At 42.8% G+C, this 24,028-nt stretch overlaps 2 protein-coding genes across 3 annotated transcripts; both read left to right on the top strand.

The window, feature by feature from the left end:
- The first annotated feature begins 392 nt into the window (after positions 1-392).
- Positions 393-12,996, top strand: LOC125275023 (counting factor associated protein D-like). Of its 2 annotated transcripts, none has more exons than XM_048201636.1 (11): positions 393-552; positions 754-813; positions 896-997; positions 1,088-1,248; positions 1,555-1,804; positions 1,897-2,092; positions 2,585-4,293; positions 11,695-11,754; positions 12,404-12,461; positions 12,597-12,757; positions 12,924-12,996. In XM_048201636.1, the coding sequence occupies exons 1-7, from the start codon at positions 507-509 to the stop codon at positions 2,679-2,681; spliced, it is 912 nt and encodes a 303-aa protein (XP_048057593.1). In that variant the 5' UTR covers positions 393-506; the 3' UTR covers positions 2,682-4,293; positions 11,695-11,754; positions 12,404-12,461; positions 12,597-12,757; positions 12,924-12,996. The 2 variants fall into 2 exon arrangements, with proteins under 2 accessions (XP_048057593.1, XP_048057592.1); XM_048201635.1 differs by having other exon boundaries at positions 12,404-12,505.
- An 8,667-nt stretch (positions 12,997-21,663) lies between these two features.
- LOC125275025 (counting factor associated protein D-like) lies at positions 21,664-23,964 on the top strand. Its single transcript, XM_048201638.1, has 7 exons — positions 21,664-21,820; positions 22,025-22,093; positions 22,176-22,277; positions 22,368-22,528; positions 22,838-23,087; positions 23,180-23,375; positions 23,480-23,964. The coding sequence occupies exons 1-7, from the start codon at positions 21,775-21,777 to the stop codon at positions 23,613-23,615; spliced, it is 960 nt and encodes a 319-aa protein (XP_048057595.1). The 5' UTR covers positions 21,664-21,774; the 3' UTR covers positions 23,616-23,964.
- The last annotated feature ends 64 nt before the right edge of the window (positions 23,965-24,028 follow it).

Genomic DNA, 24,028 nt, shown 5'->3' with positions numbered 1-24,028 from the left:
TGTCATTGGGACCTTTCTGATTACAATCCGCCATCAAAATGATACGTTTAATTCTACTAGCTGGGACTCCTTCACTGCCTGCTTATGTACTTGCTCAAAAACTGATTTTGGATAATTTTTAACCAAAAAAAGTTATGGACTGCAGCTTTAAAGTTAATTTATTTCTTCTAACTTCTAATAGCTTTTTGCATATTTCAACCAATAATTTAGGAATTATGTTTGCAGTGCATTTTGCCCAGGGGTGAAAAGTGGACTGATTACAGGCGTCCTCAACGATCACCCCCGCAGTCTCTACCAAGGGTTATCAAACATAGTCCTTGTCCCCGTCAAATAAATATTTGTCCACCCCCCAATGACCCCTCATGTCATATGACGTTAATTCAGTCCCTTTGTGTGTTTTTATTGTGACCTTCTGTTACTGGCGTGAACACTCAGACTCTTTCAGACGGACGAAAGTTTGTTGTCCATCTCCAGTGGAAGTCTGTCTGGTTTCTTCAGATTGCACTATGTGGCGTCTTCTAGCTGGGTTTGTGCTTCTGCTGAGTGCTGCAGGTAAAGAGAAAACAACAAGATAACAGGAGGAAAACATGATAATATGATAGCTGATCTCACGATTAAAGGGTTGCTACACATTTCCTGTGATGTTTTTAACACTAAACTTGTTGCACAAGTATACAATACTATATTTGGCAGTTTGTTTTTAATAGGCAAGTTGATTCAGTTAATTGTGATCTCTCTCTGTTTCTTCCTCAGATGCCGCACCAGTTGGTGACAGAACAGTTCCTGATTTTGGAAAAATGTATCATGTCAAAGGTACATTTCTGCCTAATTAAACAGTACATCCCAGTACAGTACACTTGTTTTTCAGTATGTCACATGTGCCTCTTTTCTGTAGGTGAGCTGAATTTGCCTTATTCTGATGATTCTGGGCTAAAGGAACCATTTGAAGTTTGGTACGACCTCGAGGGGAACAGAAGTCGCATTGACTATCGTAATAGTCAGTGATCTTCTCATGATAAAGTCACATAGTGTTAAAATCTAAATATATTATGTTCGTAGTTTCTCTTCATTGCTGCTCTCTATACAGGTACAGTGCGCACTTTTCTGATTGGAAACGACTTGGATTATGGCGTTATTTACCAAGTCACACCAGTGCCAGTTAAAGAAATTAAATATTTCCAGCTTAAAGGAACAAAGGAGGATCCAATACGTCCACAGGCGGCACTGCCTGATCTGCAGGGCTTTGAAGTATGTACTCTGGAACACAAAAGATATTTTGAAAAATGTCTCAGTGTTGCTTTTTTTTTTTTTTTTTGTCCATGAGATGAAAGTCAGTGGGGTTCAGTGTTGTTTTGGACTCCACTGACTTTCATTGTATAGACAAAAACAGTTAAAACTATCCAAAATGTTGTCTTGTGCTGTGTAGAAGAAAGTCATACAGGTTTAGAAAGATACGAATGACATTAAATCCCATAGATTCGGTTAACTGTAATGCAAACCAAATCAACATTGAGTCTGAAATGTTTTTGGACATTTTTTTCTTTTTTTGTCCAGTTTGAGAAGATGGAGGATTACTCAGGCGTTCAGTGTGAGGTCTGGAAGAAGGTCACACAGGCTGGTCATAAGAAGAACACATATCGTCTGTGGGTCAAACGTCCAGAGGGAAGTGATTCCCCAGCCGTCCCGTACCACTTTGAGATGGAGGGCTTCAACACTCTTTTGGGGTTATACAATGACAAATACATGATTGACTACACTGACTTCAGCTCACACACTGAATCAGACATTTTCACACCCCCTGGAGGTAACTGGAGAACACACATTCAGTGACACGCCTCTTTTACACTTACAGACCATCTGATCAAAAGCTCACTGAGGTATTATGTGTTTAATTAGGAATGACCTATGAGGAGTTTCCGGATCCTCCTGAGGAGCATCAAATATTGGCCAATCCCCTTCAAGACTATGTCAGCACCTCCCCTGTTAGCCACGCCCACCGATTGTTCGGCCCCTTTAAGGAGAAGTTTGAGCGTCATTATAAAAGCGAGAAGGAGCATGAGGAGCGTGAGAACTACTTTGTACATACTTTTCGGTGAGAAAAAAAAGCATTACTTGATATTTATTTATATATAATAAGATTGTGAAAATACACCCCAATTGTATTATTTACATTAACTATTAATTAAGCAATACAGTATGAGAGTCTATGCTATATTGTAAATATAGTCATAGTTAAATAACTTAGACAACTTGAAAACCTCCCCAGACAGAACCATCCTGTGTCTGGAGTGTCCCAACAGTCCTCAATTAGCATATTGATGAATCTCTTGCATCATATAGGCATTAGTAAAGTGATGATGAAGGCCATTGTACCACGTTTAATTCACATATAGGCCCAACATTAAAGTGATTTCTGAAGTACTTGGACAGTAAAGAGTTCCATCCATATTCGTTCAGCCATATACTAAAGCTGCTTCTAGCACTTTTTGTGTGCTGCTCCAATCCATTTTTTATAGTGACTGGCATTTCTGGAAAGCTTAATTTTAATATTATCATTTTTGAGTATATCCCTCTTCCTCCTCAGGAGTGTGCACTCTACAAACAGAGCCGGTCTTACATACAGCCTCGGTATCAACCAGTTTGCTGATTGGTCAGAGGAAGAGTGGAGGAAGTACTGTTAAAATTGATTAGTTGACTTAATAATCTGTGACTGAACAATGAAGTAAATAAACACCTCTCTTAATTAGAGGAAAAATGTGTGAAAAATTGAAGTTGCACTAACTTGAGTGCATTGTTTTTCTACTAGTTTACTTCATTAGATTAAGAAAATTTAGTTGAAGTTAAATTAAGAAAAGCAGAATTAGAAGTTACACCCAGAATTTATCATGTAGTGACTTTAAGTAACTAGAAACCACTTCATCCTTATAAAGAAGACACAAAAAATCCTGCTTATTCAGAGGCTGAAGAAAGTCCATGTGACATATGGCATCAACGTACCACGAGAGATTTGAGAGCAACTGATTGGAGACAGCTTCTCCAGAGCGACTGCACGAGCTGTGATGACGACAGCTATTTCCTGATTGGCCAGAATTAACAATGATGTGCTTTTTGACACTGTAAAAACTTTATTCATGTTTGTCATTGTAACTGTATGGATTGTTACTCTGTTCAATAATAATAAAAAAAAAAGGTTAAAAAAAAAAAACTCTTTTCATGTAATTTAATGTTATATTGGTTTATGTTTACCAAAATAAAACTCATAAAAATATAAAGTTTATATAAAGTGTCCGACTCGAATCTTCTGATCAGTAAGGGAAGGTCCATCCCAACTCAAACCACTGGAGTTGTTTGGATTACTTGAACATGACCTTTATGTCCTTTTTGGAGCTTGGGACTGTTAGATCCATTGGATGTCATAGGATGAGAAATGGCACAACGTATGATTTCGCCCTGAGGCATCAATTTATTCATCAACTTTCTCAATCTCGAGTTTTTGGGGTTCTAAAATAGATAACATTCAGTGGAGGAAAACATGGTTATTACCATATAAATACTGTATACCCAATAAAGTGAAAGTTTTGCATAGTATATACCCTTGTAATGCTCTTGTGTCAAAAATTTGTGATTTAGCTGATATATGCACCTTCTGTAAAAAAGAAAGTGAAGATATTTGTCATTTATTTTTCTCATGTAATGTTTCATCGCTTTTCTGGAAAGATTTGAGTTCCTATTGTTTTTCTAAAGTTAATATGAACTGTAATTTACATATTTAAGGATGTTATTTGCTTAAAACAAATCTTTAGAATTTACTGTTAACTTTCTTATCCTTGTGGCAAAATTCTGTTTTCACAAACAAAGGTTTCTTAAGAAAATGCCTGCTTTTATAGATTTTTTATGTGAAGTAACATTTAATCAAATCACTAAGAATAATTAATATCAAAAAATTTATTTCTTTTTTGAAGAGATATGATGAAATCTTAATGATTAATACTTGTTTTGGTGTTGTTGTTTTTTTGTTTGTTTTTTTATCCTCTTTCTTTCTTTGTTTTGTTCCTGCTTTTCTTTATGTTCTTATTTAAATGTATCTTTCTTTTTTTAACAGTCATTGTCAATTTATTTTTTTTCTCTTCCATATGTTCAGATGACTGGACGTATGCAAAGTTGTATTTCATGTCATCTCTAAATTGTTTGCAATAATAATAATAAAGATTTCGCTCTGAGGCACCAAGCCAGAATCGCCACAGGGCGGATCATAACCTTCAAACATGGCGGAGGAGGAGAGATCCATTGACTGTAAGTTTTGTATTTTACCCACAACATCTCATCTTTATCGCTTTCTCTTGCCGTTACAGTCGTGTATATTTGCATAGCCTATATAAAACTATTTTATGCATGTTATGATCTATTTTACACAGCGAAATAGCGTTTGAGGACTGAAATGACAGAATCGTCAGCAAGCTTATTATAGCCTATCTATATATGGCGCAGTGAATGTAATAGCACGAGTAATATTATTAAAGGTTGCTAAAGCATTGGACGCTACGTTAAATGACAAAATCCGTTTAATGGGGGAGAGCGGGACGGTTCCAACACTTTTTGCATTTCTTTAAGTTTCTCTGAGACTGTTTGTATTGGAAAGCTGCTGCTGTTCCATCAGCGCCCCCTACAGTCAAAGAGTGAATTTGCATTTTCATTCATGTCGTCTGCTGTTTTTGGTTTTGTGCAGGTGTGTCTTATAGCATAAAATTATAGCATACGTTCACAAAACAAAAGTCAGACCATTCTGTTTTTGCTTTATATCTTTAAATAGTGGTAATTTAAAAAAAATATCTGATGCTACATGTGTGTTTGCATCATGATTAGAATGCAGTGCTTGTCTGTAATTTCAAATGGCTACATATACAGTACTGTGCAAAAGCCAAGATGTTGTTTTAGCAATGATGTAATGACCATATTTAATTATTTCTCAGTCTCTAGAATAGAACCAGAAAATACAGTAAATATGTATGCAGGACTTTGTCTGCATACATCCTGAAGTGTTTCCAGTTAAAGGCACAGTATGTAGATTTTATGCCGCTAGAGGTCGTCTATTCAAAACAAAGGCGTAGCTTGATGACACTTGTTACATGCCAGCCCGTTTTAGTCTAGGGGTAATGACATGGCAGTAACAAAATTTTGGAGAGAGAGAGAGCACAGGAACCTCTTGTCTCCCACCCCAGCAACACACACCCAAAACCAATGATTCTTAAAAGGATATTTATTAAATCAAATATAAAAGATAAAAGGAAAAACATAAGCTTCAGGAGGGGGCAAAGGCCAACATAACAAACAAAACATTCCTAACTCAGGTTTAATCACAACTTACCTATACATAACCAAAAAAGTAAATAAATAACAAATGAACTTGCCTATCTTCCTGACTACAAATAACCAGGAGAAAAGCAATTTCAAACAAAAAAGGCACCCACCTCCCTACAGATTTACTTAAAATAAATCTCACATTCTAAAGAAAACAAAGCCTATAAGTCTTCAACTACATTCACAGCAGCACCAATGGTTTACAATAATCATTGACCAAAAACACGGTGGCATTATCTGGGACAAGAGAAAAGAAGTCCCTGTGGCAAACAACCATCTGCAACCCTCTCTGCTTGTTGTGAGACAGGGCTGTCTTTATATGCTGGCTTTCTCTTGGGTGCAGCCAATCAGTGGCTCTGATGTGAATAGGCAGCCAATCAGCCACAGGTGTACCCAATTACCTCCCTCAGCAAGGTAGTTGTGGACATGTAGGAAAAACAAAAAAAAAAAAACACAAAAGCACACAAAACAATTAAATAAAATAAAGTCTCCAGACGTAACACTCCCACCGTTAAATTTTACAACCCCTAGATTGTAAAAAACAAGCAACACACAAAACTCTAATAGTAGTGCAACAAGCCTATTGCATCTCAACTCAGTTTGTTTTAACCAAACCCCTTAAATCTCTGCATCTGCAGTCCTGGAAAGTGCATCCGCCACCACATTCTCTTTACCACGGATGTGCTTGAGGTTAAGGTTATACTCCTGGACAATTAAAGCCCAGCGCATCAAACGTTGATTGGAGTTGGACATGCGGGAGAGAAAGATCAACGGGTTATGGACAGTATACACATCGATAGGCATGGCACTACTTCCCAAATAAACCTCGAAATGCTGGAGAGCCAGAAGCAAGGCAAGTGCCTCCTTCTCAATCGTGCTATAACGTTGTTGGCATTTTGAGAACTTCTTTGAGAAGTAGCAGATGGGGTGATCGATACCACAGGAGTCCTCCTGCAGCAGGACTGCTCCAGCACCGGTAGCACTGGCATCTATTTGGAGTTTGAAAGGCAAATCAAAATTAGGTGCAGACAACACTGGGGCATGGCAAAGGAGATCTTTTGCGGCTTTAAAAGCATTATCACACTCGGTGCTCCACTTAAAACTCTTGGTAGTACTGAGGAGGTCAGTAAGAGATGACACAACAGTAGAAAAATTACAACAAAAACCCCGGTAATACCCACTCATACCCAAAAATCTGCGTAGTTCACGCTTGTTACGGGGTGTAGGAAACTCAAGTATGGCAGTAACCTTGGCCTCAACTGGCTTAACACAACCCTGGCCAACTTGTTTTCCCAGATAGGTAAAGCTGTGGTAACCTATCTCACATTTAGCAAGATTCAAGGTTAGAGAGGCAGCAGCCAGGCGGCTGAACACTAACTCCAAAGACTTTACATGATCTTCCCAGGTTTTTGAATAAATTACTACGTCATCTAGATAGGCATTGCAATTCGGCACTCCTGACAAGACCACCTGCATAAGACGCTGGAAGGTGGCAGGTGCATTTCGCATTCCAAAAGCTAAGACCTGATATTGTAGAAAATGTTCAGGAGTGACAAATGCAGATATCTCAGATGCACGTGGAGTTAGGGGCACCTGCCAATAACCCTTTAACAGGTCTAATTTTGTGACATATCTGGCTGAGCCTACTCTGTCAACACAGTCCTCGAGCCGAGGCAAAGGAAATGAGTCAGGTTTTGTTAAGGAGTTAACCTTACGATAATCAGTACAGAAGCGATAGGAGCCGTCAGATTTAGGCACTAATAAACAGGGCGAACTCCATGGACTCTGACTATGCACCGCTAGTCCATGCTGCAACATGTACTCAACCTCAGATCCCATTATCTCACGCTTCTTAGGGTTTACTCTATAAGGATGTTGCTTGACTGGCTGAGATTCACCTACATCAATGTCATGTTCTAACATGGTCGTTCTGCCAGGCACATCAGAAAAGAGTGAGGGGTAGTCACGAACCAACCTAATAATCTGGTCACTCTGTTCTCTTGTCAGATGTACAAGAAAGCTCGGCAAGTCATTCAATATGACAGAGTTTTGAAGGCGTTTAGCTGCGATTTCTACACCCTTTTCAGCTGGTTCATCCTCTGGTATTACACTAGCAGTGACCACAGCAACAGGTGAAACAGAGGAGGAAGCAAGCTTCTCCCCACGTTTAATAAACCGCTTCAACATATTTATATGGCATAGGCGGGTCTTGCGTCTGCGGTTAGGAGTATGAATGACATAATTGGTGTCACTGAGCTTTTCTTTGACTTCATAGGGACCCGAAAATTTAGCTCGAAACACAGAACCTGGATCGGGTAAGAAGACAAGGACACTGTCACCCGGTTGAAAACTACGATTCACACTTTTATCGTAATGGGTCTTCATTTTTAACTGAGCTGCAACCAAATGTTCTCTAGCAAGTTTGCTGGCCTTATGCAATCGTTCACGAATAGTGCTAACAATCAACTACGGTCACAGGCAGAGAGTCTTTAGCTAATAACTGTTCACTTAATAGCTCTGCTTCACGGGCAGCAAACATAAGGTAAGGAAGACCCTCAGCCCAATCTTTCCCATTGGCTATACAATAGGAGCGCAACATTGATTTAAGGGTTTGATGAAATCTTTCAAGCGCCCCCTGTGACTCAGGGTGGGAGGCGCTTGAAAGTTGATGTTTAACCCCCAACTCAACAAGAGCCTGTGTGAATGCCTTGGATGTAAAGTTTGACCCTTGGTCAGTTTGTACAACACGGGGTAGACCAAAGGTAGTGCAGAACTTCACTAATTCCTTAATGATGACTTTGGCTTTAATCGAGCGTAAAGGAATCGCCTCTGGGAAACGTGTTGCGGTACACATTATTGTTAGAATGTATTCGTGTCCTGACTTGGATTTGGGTACTGGTCCCACACAGTCAACAAGCAAGCGCTCAAAAGGCTCTTTCATAACCGGTATTGGCTGCAGAGGTGCGACTGGTATCTTTTTATTGGGCTTTCCCGCCAGTTGACATACAGGACAAGATCTACAAAAGTCAGATACATCAGATTTTAATCCGGGCCAATAAAAGTACCGTGAAACTCGACGAAAGGTTTTTGTGACACCCATGTGTCCTGATAACACATGTTCGTGAGCCAAGTGCAATACCTGCCCTCGGTAATCAGTTGGCAATACAATTTGGGGCGATTCTTGTGAATCCTCATGAGCCTCACGCCTCCACTTACGCATGAGTACCGCATCTTCCCAAAAGTAAGCTACCTTAGCATTAGACACTTGACACAGGGGAACAGCAACTTCTATGCAATGTACCAATGAGGGGTCTGATTTCTGTGCAGCAACCAATTGCTCCTTACCAATCTTTAAAGGAAATGTAACTGCACTCTCACAGTTAGGGCGAAGTTCTGACTCTACTGGTATCTCATCTTCCACTAACTCATCAGGTACCGCCAAAAATGATTCAGAGAGATCTACCATGTCTCTGAATTTAGACGATTGAGCACGGGTCACAACACATGCAGGAAAAGCTGCAGGAAATTGACGTGCTAAGTCGGGTTTCTCACTCATGGTAGGGTTACGAACCACAATTGGACAGGGAAAAACTTCGCCCCCTGCGAGGTCATTTCCCAAGATAACGCCCACCCCCTCGACAGGTAACTGAGAACGTACACCAAGTGTTACAGTACCTGTAACGAGTTCCGATTTCAAGTACACATTATGAAGAGGAACATTTATACACTGCATTCCAATTCCGCGTATAAGCACGTCTGTACCAGAGTAAGTCTCAATAGACCGGGGCAATAACTCCTCTAAAATAAATGACTGAACTGACCCAGTGTCTCTCAAAATGGTGACAGGTTTACACTCAGAATCAATTGAGTGAGACACTGAGCCAGTCAGGAGGAAAGGCTGATAGGAAGGAGCGGTTGTATGATTCTCTTTAGACACGGGGTGTACGAGTGCAACACTTTTAGATTTGGAAGCAGAATTCTTTTGCTTCCATGCTTTACAGTCAGAAATTAAATGACTGGTATCAAAACAATAAAAGCAAGCTCGCTTATCACTGGAGGCATTTTTACGACGGACACTCAAATGGGCCTCACCTTTGCCATTGCGTGAGAAAACACGGTTCGCTTCCCTATCAGATACTTCGCAAACGGCAGGGGATACATTAACACGACGTGCAGGGGGAAACACATTCCGATGAGTCAACACAAACTCATCGGCCAAAACGGCGGCGTCGGAAAGGTTCGCAACTTTCTGCTCATTTAAATGGACAACAACATTTTCCGGAATACAACTTTTAAAGTCCTCCAGCAAGATAAGCTCTTGAAGCTGATCAAGAGACATAATCTTGCTGGAGAGACACCACCTCTCGAAAAGGGTTTTCTTCTCCCTCGCGAATTCAACAAATGTCTGTCTGGCTGTTTTCACATGTGATCTAAATTTTTGTCGGTATGCCTCAGGCACCAACTCGAACGCTCGTAGAACGGCAGATTTTACTACATCATAGTCAAGAGACTGTTCTATTGGTAAGGCGGAGCAAACCTCTTGCGCTTTACCAGAAAGACTGCACTGCAACAAAAGAGCCCACACATCTTTTGGCCACCGTAATTTCATAGCCACCCGTTCAAAGGCAACAAAGTACGAATCCACTTCTGCCTCTCTAAACGGGGGTACGAGTTTAAGATACTTGCCAACATCAAAATCAGGCTCAGAAGTTGCATTATCAGTACTTTGAGGCAAAATAGCAACAGGTGAAACGACGGAAGACAAAGCAGCACCTTGAGGTACAACAGCGGCAGGTGAAGTTGCAGGAGATATCATAGAGGGTAATCTTGAGCGAGGCATAGGAACTGGTTTTTGATTTAATTCCTGAGCACGCAAATCTAACTGACGCATCCTAATATCCCTATCCGCTTGTGCCTCTATAGCACGAAGCCTGATCTTTTGACCCTCACACTCCTGCTTTTTTATAAGAAGGTCCAACTCCTTCAACTTGATAGCTAACATAGACTCACCCAGAGACTCAGTCGCCAGACCAGGAAGAACCCCACTTGCCACAGCTTCTGCTGCAAGCCCAGGTTGTTCCTCAGCACTGATGGCAGAGTAATCTGGCAAAATTCCATCATCAATCAGCTTTTCTCACAAGTGATCTTTAATAACTTGTTTGGTAGACTGCCTAGGAACCTCAACATTAAAGAAGTCTGCAATTACCAACAAATCTGCCTTCCTGCAACGCTCAAAAACTTCTATGGTAGGAGAAAGGGTAAATGAAATCAAATCAAATTCCATAATTCTCAGTACCACAGGAGCTTTCTCCCTTACCAAAAAGAAAACAGCCAAACAGAACAAAAGAAAATGAGCAGATACTTACAATTAAGCCACGGTAAACTTTCACTTGAAAGGACGAGCCCCCACTTGTTACATGCCAGCCCGTTTTAGTCTAGGGGTAATGACATGGCAGTAACAAAATTTTGGAGAGAGAGAGCACAGGAACCTCTTGTCTCCCACCCCAGCAACACACACCCAAAACCAATGATTCTTAACGGATATTTATTAAATCAAATATAAAAGATAAAAGGAAAAACATAAGCTTCAGGAGGGGGGCAAAGGCCAACATAACAAACAAAACATTCCTAACTCAGGTTTAATCACAACTTACCTATACATAACCAAAAAAGTAAATAAATAACAAATGAACTTGCCTATCTTCCTGACTACAAATAACCAGGAGAAAAGCAATTTCAAACAAAAAAGGCACCCACCTCCCTACAGATTTACTTAAAATAAATCTCACATTCTAAAGAAAACAAAGCCTATAAGTCTTCAACTACATTCACAGCAGCACCAATGGTTTACAATAATCATTGACCAAAAACATGGTGGCATTATCTGGGACAAGAGAAAAGAAGTCCCTGTGGCAAACAACCATCTGCAACCCTCTCCGCTTGTTGTGAGACAGGGCTGTCTTTATATGCTGGCTTTCTCTTGGGTGCAGCCAATCAGTGGCTCTGATGTGAATAGGCAGCCAATCAGCCACAGGTGTACCCAATTACCTCCCTCAGCAAGGTAGTTGTGGACATGTAGGAAAAACAAAAAAAAGAAAACACAAAAGCACACAAAACAATTAAATAAAATAAAGTCTCCAGACGTAACACACTGAACAAATAAATTTGCTTAAAAACATCGGCAACTGGTATCAAAAGCAGTTCTCCTTATTAAAGGGTTGCAACACATTTCCTGTGATGTCTTTAACACTAAACCTGCTACGCAATGCAATAGTAGCCTATATTTGGCTTTGTGTTTTAGTCAAAGCGTGATCTCTCTCTCTGTTTCTTCCTCAGATGCCGCACCAGTTGGTGGCAGAACAGTTCCTGATTTTGGAAAGAAGTATCATGTCAAAGGTACATTTCTGCCTAATTACACAGTACATCCCAGTACCAGACATCCCAACCTGCAAAAAGTCATTTCAGGGAGGTACCCCCCCCCCCAAAAAAAAACACAAAAAAAAGAGGAAGGAGCTATAAGCTATAGGCATATGCAATTATTCGTTAATTATGTTTAAATATGTAGATTACTTTTACTATTTATATAAGCTGCTTATACTATTTATGTAAACTGCTTTTATTTATTTTCCATTGCAACTTTAAACAGGTCTAAGGAGTTTGTTGTTTTCATGTAGCCTTGGCAACTTGCCTGAATAATATGCACATGAAATGAAACTTGTCAACTCACCTCACTGATAATTGATTGGTTGATTTGCCGAAAAAGGACATTCGGGATGCTCTCTGTCATACATGCGCTTCGCACACACACGCAAGGTCTCTATCTCGCTCCCTATCCCTCTCTGCCGTGCGCGCGCTGGTTTGAAACACAGTCTCTATGCGCGCTCTTGCTCGCTCGCTCTAGATTCCGGGAGATTTTAACTAATTTGCGGGCATCAGGGAGCCGCTATCAATATGCGGGAGACTCCCGGAACTTCCGGGAGACTTGGGATGTCTGCAGTACAGTACACTTGTTTTTCAGTATGTCACATGTGCCTTTTTTCTGTAGGTGAGCTGAATTTGCCTTATTCTGATGATTCTGGGCTAAAGGAACCATTTGAAGTTTGGTAAGACCTCGAGGGGAACAGAAGTCGCATCGACTATCGTAATAGTCAGTGATCTTCTCATGATAAAGTCACACAGTGTTAAAAATCAAAATAGATTATGTAAGTAGTTTCTCTTCATTGCTGCTCTCTATACAGGTACAGTGCGCACTTTTCTGATTGGAAACGACTTGGATTATGGCGTCATTTACCAGATCACACCAGTGCCAATTAAAGCAATTAAATATTTTCAGCTTAAAGGAGCAAAGCAGGATCCAATACGGCCACAGGCGGCACTGCCTGATCTGCAGGACTTTGAAGTATGTACTACTTAAAGTGCTTTTTTCATTTTCACCTTTCTCTAGTGTGTAATGTTGCTGTTTGAGTATGTTGCTCTAGCAGGAGTTTTATTCTCTATATCAGTGTCACTGTTTCTGAACTTCTGAAACGTGTGAATATGTGAATAAAATCATTGTTTTTGTCCAGTTTGAGAAGATGGAGGATTAAGCAGGCGTTCAGTGTGAGGTCTGGAAGAAGGTCACACAGGCTGGTCATAAGATGTGGCCAGTGCAGCTGCCATCCAACTTAAAGGTGCATTGCTGCCACCTACAGTACTGGAGTGTGAAACAGATTAGTGGGGGAAAAAAACAGGTGATGACTGCGTGCGTGGCGGGTGGTGGGTCAAACGTCCAGAGGGAAGTGATTCCCCAGCCGTCCCGTACCACTTTGAGATGGAGGGCTTCAACACTCTTTTGGGGTCCCACAAAGATAAATACATGATTGACTACAGTGATTTCAGCTCTGCTGAATCGGACATTTTCACACCCCCTTTAGGTAACTGGAGAACACACATTCAGTGACACGCCTCTTTTACACTTACAGACCATCTGATCAAATGCTCACTGAGGTATTATGTGTTTAATTAGGAATGACCTGTGAGGAGTTTCCGGATCCCCCTGAGGAGCATCAAATATTGGCCAATCTCCTTCAAGACTATGTCTAACCTCCCCCGTTAGCCACGCCCACCGATTGTTCGGCTCCTTTAAGGAGAAGTTTGAGTGTCAGTATGAAAGTGAGAAAGAGCACGAGGAGCGCGAGAACAACTTTTTACATACTCTTCGGTGAGGAAAAACAACAAACATTACATTGCAGAAGGAGTAAGTCTGTGAATCTGTCTGATTTTAGATACATATGCTTTATTGTTCAACATCCTCTTTTTTCTCAGGCATGTGCACTCTACCAACAGAGCCGGTCTTACATTGAGCCTCGGTATCAATGACTTCGCTGATAAATCAGCCGCAGGATGACAGGAGGTTTAATAATTCCAGATCTGATAAAGGAAGATACAAAATAGTCCTCACACATTTCTTTGAGTCTGTTGCCAACGTTTATGTTACAGTTTGATAAACTAAAGGGGAAATCTAAAGGTGAAAAAAAGAGAATTCACTGTTTAAACAAGTAGCTCAGCTCAGTTATACTGTCCTCTGATGAGATTAGTGTAATTAACTCTTTTTCTAAATCATTTTTTGAATAATTACATTTGGTTAAATTGAGTATCTGCATCTTCAAGCCATTTTGGCAACATGTATCATTTTCAGTTTATGGTTTGTAGCTAATCTGTTTATAAAGTGATCATGGTGACATTGGTTATCAAACCCCAGATGTATTGACAAGCTAATGATTAAAATACTGATTAAAACCATATGTTTTGTCTTTGATTAAATGTACACAACATCAGTAGATGAAAAATGACTGTCACATCAATAAGTTCTAATTTTGCAAAACCTCTTTCTATTCAAAAATGTGTTTTAAAACCAGTGTTCACTATTAAAAGGGCTGATTTTTTTTTTAAATTAAATAAAATGAACAATCTGTATAATTGCAATATATACTGTAATTTTTAAAAAAGTATTACATTTATATGCTCATTTATTTAAGTTGGTCTACATTTTGTTCAGTGGCAGTAGCTCATCTGCAAAAGTTACTTTCCATCTCTCATTTCACTTCAAACTCATTTTCACATTTATTTCTGATTTTCAATGATTCGTTTAGTCAAAACTTTTTTAGCAGTTGGCTGTACTGAAAAATATATCTGCTTATGATCTTTTTCTGCCTCTAACTTGGTCCGTAATCCAATTCCATTATAATACAAATATGGTTTTCTGCTTCTTCATAGAGCTTAGTCAGGGTAGAGCCATGTCAAATTTCTGACAGGAATGAAAACGAGGCTTAAGTATGACAAACAAATATGAAATTGAATTATAGAAATAAACCTATTCGCATATATCAAAAGAATGGGGAAACCACAAAGCACAACTTTTTGCTTGACAATAATAATGTCATGATCACAGAAGAGAGTGCCCGTCACAGTCACCAGAGGGCACTCCAATCCGGACTATTCATTCATACCAGAACTCCATTTCCCATACACCCTGCACCTGCCATTCAGCTTTCAGTCACTCACACACACACACACATGGACTGCTTCACTACATTTCCCACAATCCCTGTCTCTGGACTCTGTTTGTACACCTACAGACCAGCTGGTCCTCATCATTCAATCACTGACACACATCCACGCACTTTCGTACTACACTTCCCACAAGCCACGTGATTGGACTCTGATTACCCCACAGGTGTAGCTCATTAGATTTGTATTTAAGCTGTCTGTTTCCTCATGTCAAGGGTGAAGTCTTGCCTTACCCGGTGTTTGCATTTCTGAGCATTTATCCCTGTCTGTCTGTCTGTCTGCCTGTTATGGTCTTGGTCTGTTTATCGTGGTTGAAGCTTTGCCTGTTACCTGTTGGACTACTGCTTTGTTTATGGACTTTGATACTCTGCCTGTTGCCCTGACCTCTTACTGCCTGCTTCACAATAACGAATCTGCCTGCTCTCTGACACTGTGTTTGTTCCTATTGACCACTGGCTGTACGACCACTCTACTTCAATAAAAACGCTGCATTTGGATCCCCTGCCTGTGAGTCCCATTCGTGACAAATAAGATGTGTATTTTATTTTTTTAAAAAAATGAGACAAAATAACATATTAGTTTTATGAATTACCCAGTCTGTGACAGATGGCTTTAGTTGACGGCGCATTTCAGCGGATTCCAGTGTTCCTGCCTTGCCTGTTTCCCCTGAGTGCTTCAGTACCAAAAGAGCATTTTCCTAAAAGAGCTTACGGGTTTAAGGTCGCGTCTTTTTAAAGATGTCGTACCGCCCATGTGTTTCTGGGTGCGGTCGCTATATGGCGCCTCTTGACGGCCATGATCGCTGCCTCACGTGTTTGGGTTTCCAGCACGCTGAGGCGGCTTTTGTGGATGGTTCATGTTCCCATTGCGGGAACATGACCATCAAGATGCTTAAATTGAGACTCGATTACCTTTAACAGTATCGAGTCCCCTCTGCCACACCCTGATCTTCGGCTGGTGGGGCCACGCCACCTCCCCCTCCTCGGGCCACACCCCCCTCCCAGGCATCTCAGCCGGTGGAGCTTCCGGGTGGGACTGCTGCCTCCCCTTCTGGGGGACCCAGCGTCTCATTCGGGGCTCCGGAGTCGATCGCTGCATCTCAAGGTGGGTTTGAGTCCTCGGGAGATGAAGATTCGGCTGCTCTCTGGGAGAGCAGCGTTGTCCGAGTCAGATCCCGAGCTGACGGCCATGCTTGCCCAGGCAGCTGAGAGCATTGGGTTGGAGTGGAATCCTCCACCCCATCCTGAACACTCGAGGCTGGATGATTGGTTCCTGGGGGCTGCAACACCAGGGCCCCCCACCAGGTTCCTTTCTTCCCGGAAGTGCATGAGGAGGTTACCAGTTCATGGAGGGCACCTTTAACTGCCCAAAATCTTTCTGCTGCCTCCTCCGCCTTCACCTCCCTCGATGGCGGGGCGGCTAAAGGGTATGCTGGGGTATCCCCTGTGGAGCGCTCGGTTGCGATGCAGTTGTGTCCTCCAAGAGCTTCTACGTGGCGCGGTGATCCCAAGCTCCCGTCCAGGGCCTGTAAGTTCTCGTCCACGCTTGTGACCAAGGCTTACAAAGCTGCGGGTCAGGCTGCTTCCGCCTTGCACGCCATGGCCACCTTGCAGGTCTACCAGGCTAAGGTGCTCAAAGGCCTGCACGAGGCAGGTGCTGACCAAACGGGCCTTCAGGAGGTTCGCACAGCCGCCGACCTTGCCCTTCGGGCGACTAAGGTCACGGCGCGCTCAATTGGTCAGGTGATGTCCACCTTGGTGGTCCAGGAGCGCCACCTATGGCTGAACCTGGCAGACGTGAGGGAGTCGGACCGTACTCGGCTCCTAAACTCCCCTGTCTCTCAGGCCGGCCTTTTCTGCGATGTGGTCGAGGTTGTTGCCCAGCAATTCTCGGCCGCTCAGAGACAGTCTGAGGCAGGGGCGGACTGGCCATCTGTGTGATCTGGAGAATCACAGAACGGCCGGTACTCCAGGACGGCCAGCGGGCCGGCCCACCACCCGCCACGCACGCAGTCATCACCTGTTTTTTTCCCCCACTAATCTGTTTCACACTCCAGTACTGTAGGTGGCAGCAATGCACCTTTAAGTTGGCCATGGCCGCCAAGTAAGGAGAAGAAGAAGTGGAAGAGTAGGAAGAAACCAACAGCAAAGACGTTAGATAGAAGAAGCATAGAAACAAAACAAACAATACAGACAAACATCAGTGCTATTGCTATAATTTGGATGGTATAGTATCATGAGCCACAATTAAAGTCTTGTGACACTCATGCCAGGCGTTATTGTTGTTGTTGTCGAGTTTCCGCGTGCCAATTGCTTTGGGCTGGGCCTAGTCAAAATCCAGGGCCGTTTTTTAGTCCCAGTCCATCCCTGGTCTGAGGCGATCAGCCATATCCTGCCGGCTCAGAAATTTTTTCAGAGGCTCCTGGGGCATATGGCTTCCGCAGCGGCAGTTATCCCGCTGGGGTTGCTTTACATGAGACCGCTTCAGCATTGGCTTCACGACCGAGTCCCGAGATGGGCATGGCAACAGGGCACGCTTCGGGTGACCATCACCCCGGCTTGCCGCTTGACTCTCTCCCTGTGGCGGGACCTGAGCTTTCTTCGGGCTGGAGTTCCCTTAGAACCAGTGTCCAGGCATGTTGTTGTGTCAACGGATGCCTCTGCTACGGGTTGGGGTGCCATGTGCAACGGTCATGCTGCGTCGGGCTCCTGGACAGGACCCCAACTTCAGTGGCATGTCAATTGCCTCGAGTTGCTGACAGTACACCTTGCCCTGAACTGCTTCAAGGCCCTGCTGAGAGGCAAGCATGTATTAGTCCGTACAGACAATACGGCGACTGTAGCGTACATCAACCGTCAGGGCGGTCTATGCTCTCGCCGTATGATTTGCACGCCATCTCCTTTTATGGAGTCAGAAGCATCTGAAGTCGCTTTGTGCCATTCATATACTGGGCCGACTCAATCATGCAGCCGACAAGCTCTCACGACAGCAGTCCCGCCCCGGGGAATGGAGACTCCATCCCCAGTCGGTCCAGCTGATTTGGGAACGGTTCGGGGATGCTCAGGTAGACCTGTTTGCCTCTCCAGACAATGCCCATTGCCAGCTGTTTTACTCCCTGACCGAGGGCACTCTTGGGTCAGATGCGCTGGCGCACAGCTGGCCGCGGGGTCTACGCAAGTATGCCTTTCCCCCAGTGAGTCTCCTTGCGCAGACTCTGTGCAAGATCAGGGAGGACAAGGAGCAGGTCCTAATGGTCACCCCCTATTGGCCCGGCCGGCCTGGTTCTCCGAACTGATGCTCCTTGCTACGGTCCCTCCCTGGCCGATTCCTCTGAGGAAGGACCTTCTTTCTCAGAGACAGGGCACTCTCTGGCACCCGCGTCCAGATCTGTGGAGACTACATGTGCGGGCCCTGGACGGGACGCGGTTAGGTTAGGTATCTTACCACCGCAGGTGCTAGCTACCATCACTTCAGCACAAGCTTCGTCTACTAGACAAGTTTATGCGCTGAAGTGGAACCTCTTCGTCACCTGGTGTTCTTCCAGGAATGAGAACCCCTGAATCGGATCTGTGCTGTCCTTTCTTCAAGAAAGGTTGGATCGAAGGCTGTCTCCTTCCACCCTTAAGGTCTATGTGGCTGCTATTGCCGCCCATCATGACCTTGTTGAAGGTAGGTCTTTGGGGAAGCACGACCTGGTCGTTAGGTTCCTGAGGGGGGCGAGGAGACTTTTTCCTCCCCGCCCTTCACAGATTCCCTCTTGGGACCACTCTTTAGTGTTATCTGCACTTCAGAGAGCTCCCTTTGAACCTTTGCTTTCAGTTGAGCTAAAGTTTCTATCTTTGAAGACTGCGCTCCTGATAGCTTTGGCTTCTATTAAGAGGGTTGGGGACCTACAGGCTTTCTCTGTTGACGAAGCATGCCTAGAATTCAGGCCGGATGACTCTCACGTTTTCTTGAGACCCCAGCTCGGTTATGTGCCCAAAGTTCCCACCACTCCGTTCAGGGATCAGGTGGTGAACTTGCAAGTGCTGCCCCTGGAGGAGGCAGACCCAGCCCTGGCACTGCTCTGTCCAGTACGTGCGCTCCACACTTACGTAGACATAACTCAGTGCTTCAGGACTTCAGACCAGCTCTTTGTCTGTTATGGAGGTCAGCAGAAAGGGAAGGCTGTCTCCAAGCAGAGGCTAGCCCACTGGTTAGTGGATGCTATTGTCTTAGCCTACCAGGCTCAAGACCTGCCATGCCCCCTGAGAGTGAGAGCTCACTCAACCAGGAGTGTTGCCTCCTCTTGGGCGTTGGTGCGTGGTGCTTCGCTGACAGATATTTGTAGAGCTGCGGGCTGGGCGACACCTAACACATTTGCGAGATTTTATAATCTACGTGTAGAGCTGTTATCCTCTCGTATCGCCCCTTGGGGCCAGTAGCGGGATCTGCTCGGTGTCATTCGCTTGCTGCTTGATGCGTGCGCGCTCTCTCAAAGTGTTCCTTATCAGAACCCTGGGTTCCTCCAGCACTGTTGATGTCTACATTTGCGTGCTTGCCCCTTCGGTCAGCCCTTATGTTAGACTAGGTGCTTCCATGTGTTGTGATTCCCTGCGAGTAATCCCACGTGTGTATACCACTTTAAGCCTCCTTTGGAGCATGTGTCTTCCCCTAGCAAGCCACTTGCTATTCTGACGTGTAATTCCACCCTGCAGGTTGGTTACCTCAGTTCTCACTGCTGTGCGGACATTCTGTAAGTCCTCCACGAGTAGGCAGCCTGTTAGCATACTCCTTGGTATGCTACCCAGTGTGCTCTGTGCATATGGTCCTTCTGTCGTGCTCTCACGGCAAGGTACTGTTCTCACACTGTTCACTGGAAGACAGCGAGTGTGGCATTGTAGTAGGGACCCCATTTCGTCAGTCTCTGACGTAACGTCAAAGTGACTGACTGAAAGGGAACGTCTAGGTTACGTATGTAACCCTCGTTACCTGAAGGAGGGAATGGAGACGTTACGTCCCCTTGCCACAACTGCTGTTCCGCTGAACGGCCGGGTCACTTGGCTCGGCTCCTCAGCAAAAACTTGAATGCGAGTTGCTCGTGCTGCTCCTTACTTAGCTGTCAACATTGAACACTGAAAATAAGGGAGATTTCCCGGAATCCATCCCCAAAATAAGGGATTTTTTTTTACACGATTATTACGTCGGAACGGGGGACCCCCGCACTTTTGATAAGGGCTGCTTCAATCAGTCATACTATATCATCTTTTGGCTTAGGATATTTTCTTTCAAATGAGACCATTTTCATGTTTCTGTTCGTAAACAATCAACGGAAATGCGCTCTCGAACGGAGAAACATGCGATTTTCAAACCATCGATCAAAGCGTGCTAACATTTTAGGACAGGTCGATGGTATATAAATCATGCCTGAACGTTAGCGTTTGTCAATCTAGCCAAACCGCCCATTCAGAAACCGAGAAATTTGAAGGCTGATCTCTCAGGTTGACGCGCAAGCTGGCTTGACTGAAGTTTTCGTGAGGATTTATAGTTTATGGACTGTTTTGATTTCGGTAAATACATCTAGAAAGGTAAAAGCATTGATGGCATCTATAAAAGAGATATCTGAAAGTGAAACAAAAGTGATATTGCCTTGTCCAGTGAGGAGGACGCACGAGAAGAGAACTGCGCGTTTAATTGCTATGTGTATACTGTAATACTGCATTTACAAAGCTTATCAGTGGCATGCACTTTGATCGTGAAAGTGAAAGTGCCCTTTGCAGTCGCATCGCGGTGCCCCCGTGTTCCCATTTCTCCTGATGTCCATTACAATTTATATACTTCATTTCCCGCGAGCCTTTTATTAACACTTGAAGGTGATTAGGCTCTCGGGCGAGACCCCATTTCGTCAGTCTCTGATGTAATGTCTCCGTTCCCTCCTTCAGGGAACAAGGGTTACATACGTAACCTAGACGTTTTTGCGGTAGCCCTGTACATTTATATTCCATTGCTGTCGAAGACTAGCTGGTGAAGTGGATTTATTTGTTGTATAGTAAATGAAAGTTATCGTGAGCATTGTAATGTTTAAAGCAGATGTCTTAACAAAGGTCAGTAGACCCAGTGGATTTTAATACGAGCAGTTCATTCATAAATATGTAAGATCGCTGTGGAAATACAAACCGGAAGTCAAAAGACAACGAGCGCAGCTCTGAAAAGACTCTTAGATGAGAAATAAACATGACACAACTAGTCCAGTTGAGATCTGGATCCTTTGATTCATCTATATAAATTTGAACATTGTTTTAAAGTAATAACATAGATCAATCTCATATAGCTAAAAGAGTATATAAATAGTTTAATTTACTAATTATATATTTAGGAGATTGATCTGTGTTATCACTGTAAAATAATCAATGTCCAACACGCTGAACTTTAGCCCATTGTAAACAGTGCTTTATATAACACTCAAACAACCACTTACGAGCTGGCCAATCTTCAACTTGAGCTTATTCATGTATTTAAAGTTAATTTATTTCTTCTAAGCTCTAATGGCTTTTTGCATATTTCAACCAATAATTCAGGAATTACTTTTAAAAGCACCACCACATATTAACAGTGCATTTTTCCCAGAGGTGAAAGATGGACTGATTACAGGCATCATCAGTGATCACCCCGGAGCGGTATCAAACACGGACCTTGTCCCGGTTCAATACATATTTGTCCACCAATGACCCTCATGTCATATGACATTAATTCAGTCCCTCCTTTGTGTGTTTTTATTGCGACCTTCTACATGTTTGGTCAGTGGCGTGAACACTCACATTTTTCAGACGGACGAAAGCTTGTTGTCCATCTCCAGTGGAAGTCTGTCTGGTTTCTTCAGATTGCACTATGTGGTGTCTTCTAGCTGGGTTTGTGCTTCTGCTGAGTGCTGCAGGTAAAGAGAAAACAACAAGACAACAGGAGGAAAACACAAAAGCGTATGATAGTTGATCTCGTGATTTAATGTCTGCGAAACATTTCCTGTGATGTTTATAACATTAAAAGAGTTGAACAAGTATGCAATAGTATATTTGGCTATGTGTGTAAATCGACAAGTTGATTCAGTGAATTGTGATCTCTCTCTCTGTTTCTTTCCCAGATGCAACACCAGTGGCACTTAGTGAGAACAGAACAGTTCCTGATTTTGGAAAGATGTATCATGTCAAAGGTACATTTCTGCCTAATTACACAGAACATCCCAGTACAGTACACTTCTTTTTCAGTATGTCACATGTGTCTCTTTTCTGTAGGTGAGCTGAATTTGCCTTATTCTGATGCTTCTGGGCTAAAGGAACCGTTTGAAGTTTGGTACGACCTCGAGGGGAACAGAAGTCGCATCGACTATCGTAATAGTCAGTGATCTTCTCATGATAAAGTCACATAGTGTTAAAATCTAAATAGATTATGTATGTAGTTTCTCTTCATTGCTGCTCTCTATACAGGTACAGTGCGCACTTTTCTGATTGGAAACGACTTGGATTATGGCGTCATTTACAAGATCACACCAGTGCCAATTAAAGAAATTAAATATTTCCAGCTTAAAGGAACAAAGGAGGATCCAATACGTCCACAGGCGGCACTGCCTGATCTGCAGGGCTTTGAAGTATGTACTCTGGAACACAAAAGATATTTTGAAAAATGTCTCAGTGTTGTGTTTTTGTCCATGAGATGAAAGTCTGTGGGGTTCAGTGTTGTTTTGGACTCCAGTGACTTTCATTGTATAGACAAAAACTGTTGAAACTTTATCCAAAATGTTGTCTTATGCTGTTTAGAAGAAAGTCATACAGGTTTAGAAAGATACGAATGACATTAAATCCCATAGATTCAATTAATGCAAACCAAATCAAAGAGTCTGAAATTTTTATGGATTTTTTTTTTTGTGTGTGTTTTTTGTGTTGTTTTTTTTGTCCAGTTTGAGAAGATGGAGGATTACGCAGGCGTTCAGTGTGAGGTCTGGAAGAAGGTCACACAGGCTGGTCATAAGAAGAACACATATCGTCTGTGGGTCAAACGTCCAGAGGGAAGTGATTCCCCAGCCGTCCCGTACCACTTTGAGATGGAGGGCTTCAACACTCTTTTGGAGTCCCACAATGACAAATACATGATTGACTACAGTGACTTCAGCTCACAAACTGAATCGGACATTTTCACACCCCCTGGAGGTAACTGGAGAACACACATTCAGTGACACGCCTCTTTTACACTTACAGACCATCTGATCAAAAGCTCACTGAGGTATTATGTGTTTAATTAGGAATGACCTATGAGGAGTTTCCGGATCCTCCTGAGGAGCATCAAATATTGGCCAATCCCCTTCAAGACTATGTCAGCACCTCCCCTGTTAGCCACGCCCACCGATTGTTCGGCCCCTTTAAGGAGAAGTTTGAGCGTCAGTATGAAAGTGAGAAGGAGCACGAGGAGCGCGAGAACTACTTTGTACATAGTCTTCGGTGAGGAAAAACAACAAACATTACAATGTAGAAGTAGTAAGTCTGTGAATCTGTCTAAGTTTAGACACATATGCTTTATTGTTTAACATCCTCTTTCTCCTCAGGTTTGTGCACTCTACAAACAGAGCCGGTCTTACATTCAGCGTTGGTATCAATGACTTCGCTGATAAATCAGCCGCAGAGATGGCCAGGAGGAGAGGTTTAATAATTCCACGTCGGAAAAAGGAAGATACAAAATAGTCCTCACACATTTATTTGAGTCTGTTGCCAACGTTTATGTTACAGTTTGATAAACTAAAGAGGAAATCTAAAGGGGAAAAAATGAGAATTCACTGTTGAAACAAGTAGCTCAGCTCACTTATACTGTCCTCTGATGAGATTAGTGTAATTTAATCTTTTTCTAAATCATTTTTTTGAATAATTACATTTGGTTAAATTGAGTATCTGCATCTTCAAGCCATTTTGGCAACATGTGTCATTTTCAGTTTATGGTTTGTAGCTGATCTGTTTATAAAGTGATCATGGTGACATTGGTTATCGAACCCCAGATGTATTGACAAGCTAATGATTAAAATACTGATTAAAACCATATGTTTTGTCTTTGATTAAATGTACACAACATCAATACAGATAAAAAATGACTGTCACATTAA

Source organism: Megalobrama amblycephala, linkage group LG9 (genome assembly GCF_018812025.1).
Source record: "Megalobrama amblycephala isolate DHTTF-2021 linkage group LG9, ASM1881202v1, whole genome shotgun sequence".
Classification (NCBI taxonomy): Eukaryota; Metazoa; Chordata; class Actinopteri; order Cypriniformes; family Xenocyprididae; genus Megalobrama; species Megalobrama amblycephala.
The sequence above is the reverse complement of the archived record's forward strand: the minus strand, read 5'-3'. Positions and strand labels throughout refer to the sequence as shown.

Excerpts from the sequence above, each read along its gene's own strand:
- LOC125275025 (XM_048201638.1), top strand. The coding sequence starts at position 21,775 with ATGTGGTGTCTTCTAGCTGGGTTTGTGCTTCTGCTGAGTGCTGCAG. Across the intron at positions 21,821-22,024 it reads GCTTCTGCTGAGTGCTGCAG|ATGCAACACCAGTGGCACTT; the intron begins GTAAAGAGAAAA and ends TTTCTTTCCCAG. Across the intron at positions 23,088-23,179 it reads CATTTTCACACCCCCTGGAG|GAATGACCTATGAGGAGTTT; the intron begins GTAACTGGAGAA and ends GTGTTTAATTAG.
- LOC125275023 (XM_048201636.1), top strand. The coding sequence starts at position 507 with ATGTGGCGTCTTCTAGCTGGGTTTGTGCTTCTGCTGAGTGCTGCAG. Across the intron at positions 553-753 it reads GCTTCTGCTGAGTGCTGCAG|ATGCCGCACCAGTTGGTGAC; the intron begins GTAAAGAGAAAA and ends TTTCTTCCTCAG. Across the intron at positions 2,093-2,584 it reads TACTTTGTACATACTTTTCG|GAGTGTGCACTCTACAAACA; the intron begins GTGAGAAAAAAA and ends CTTCCTCCTCAG.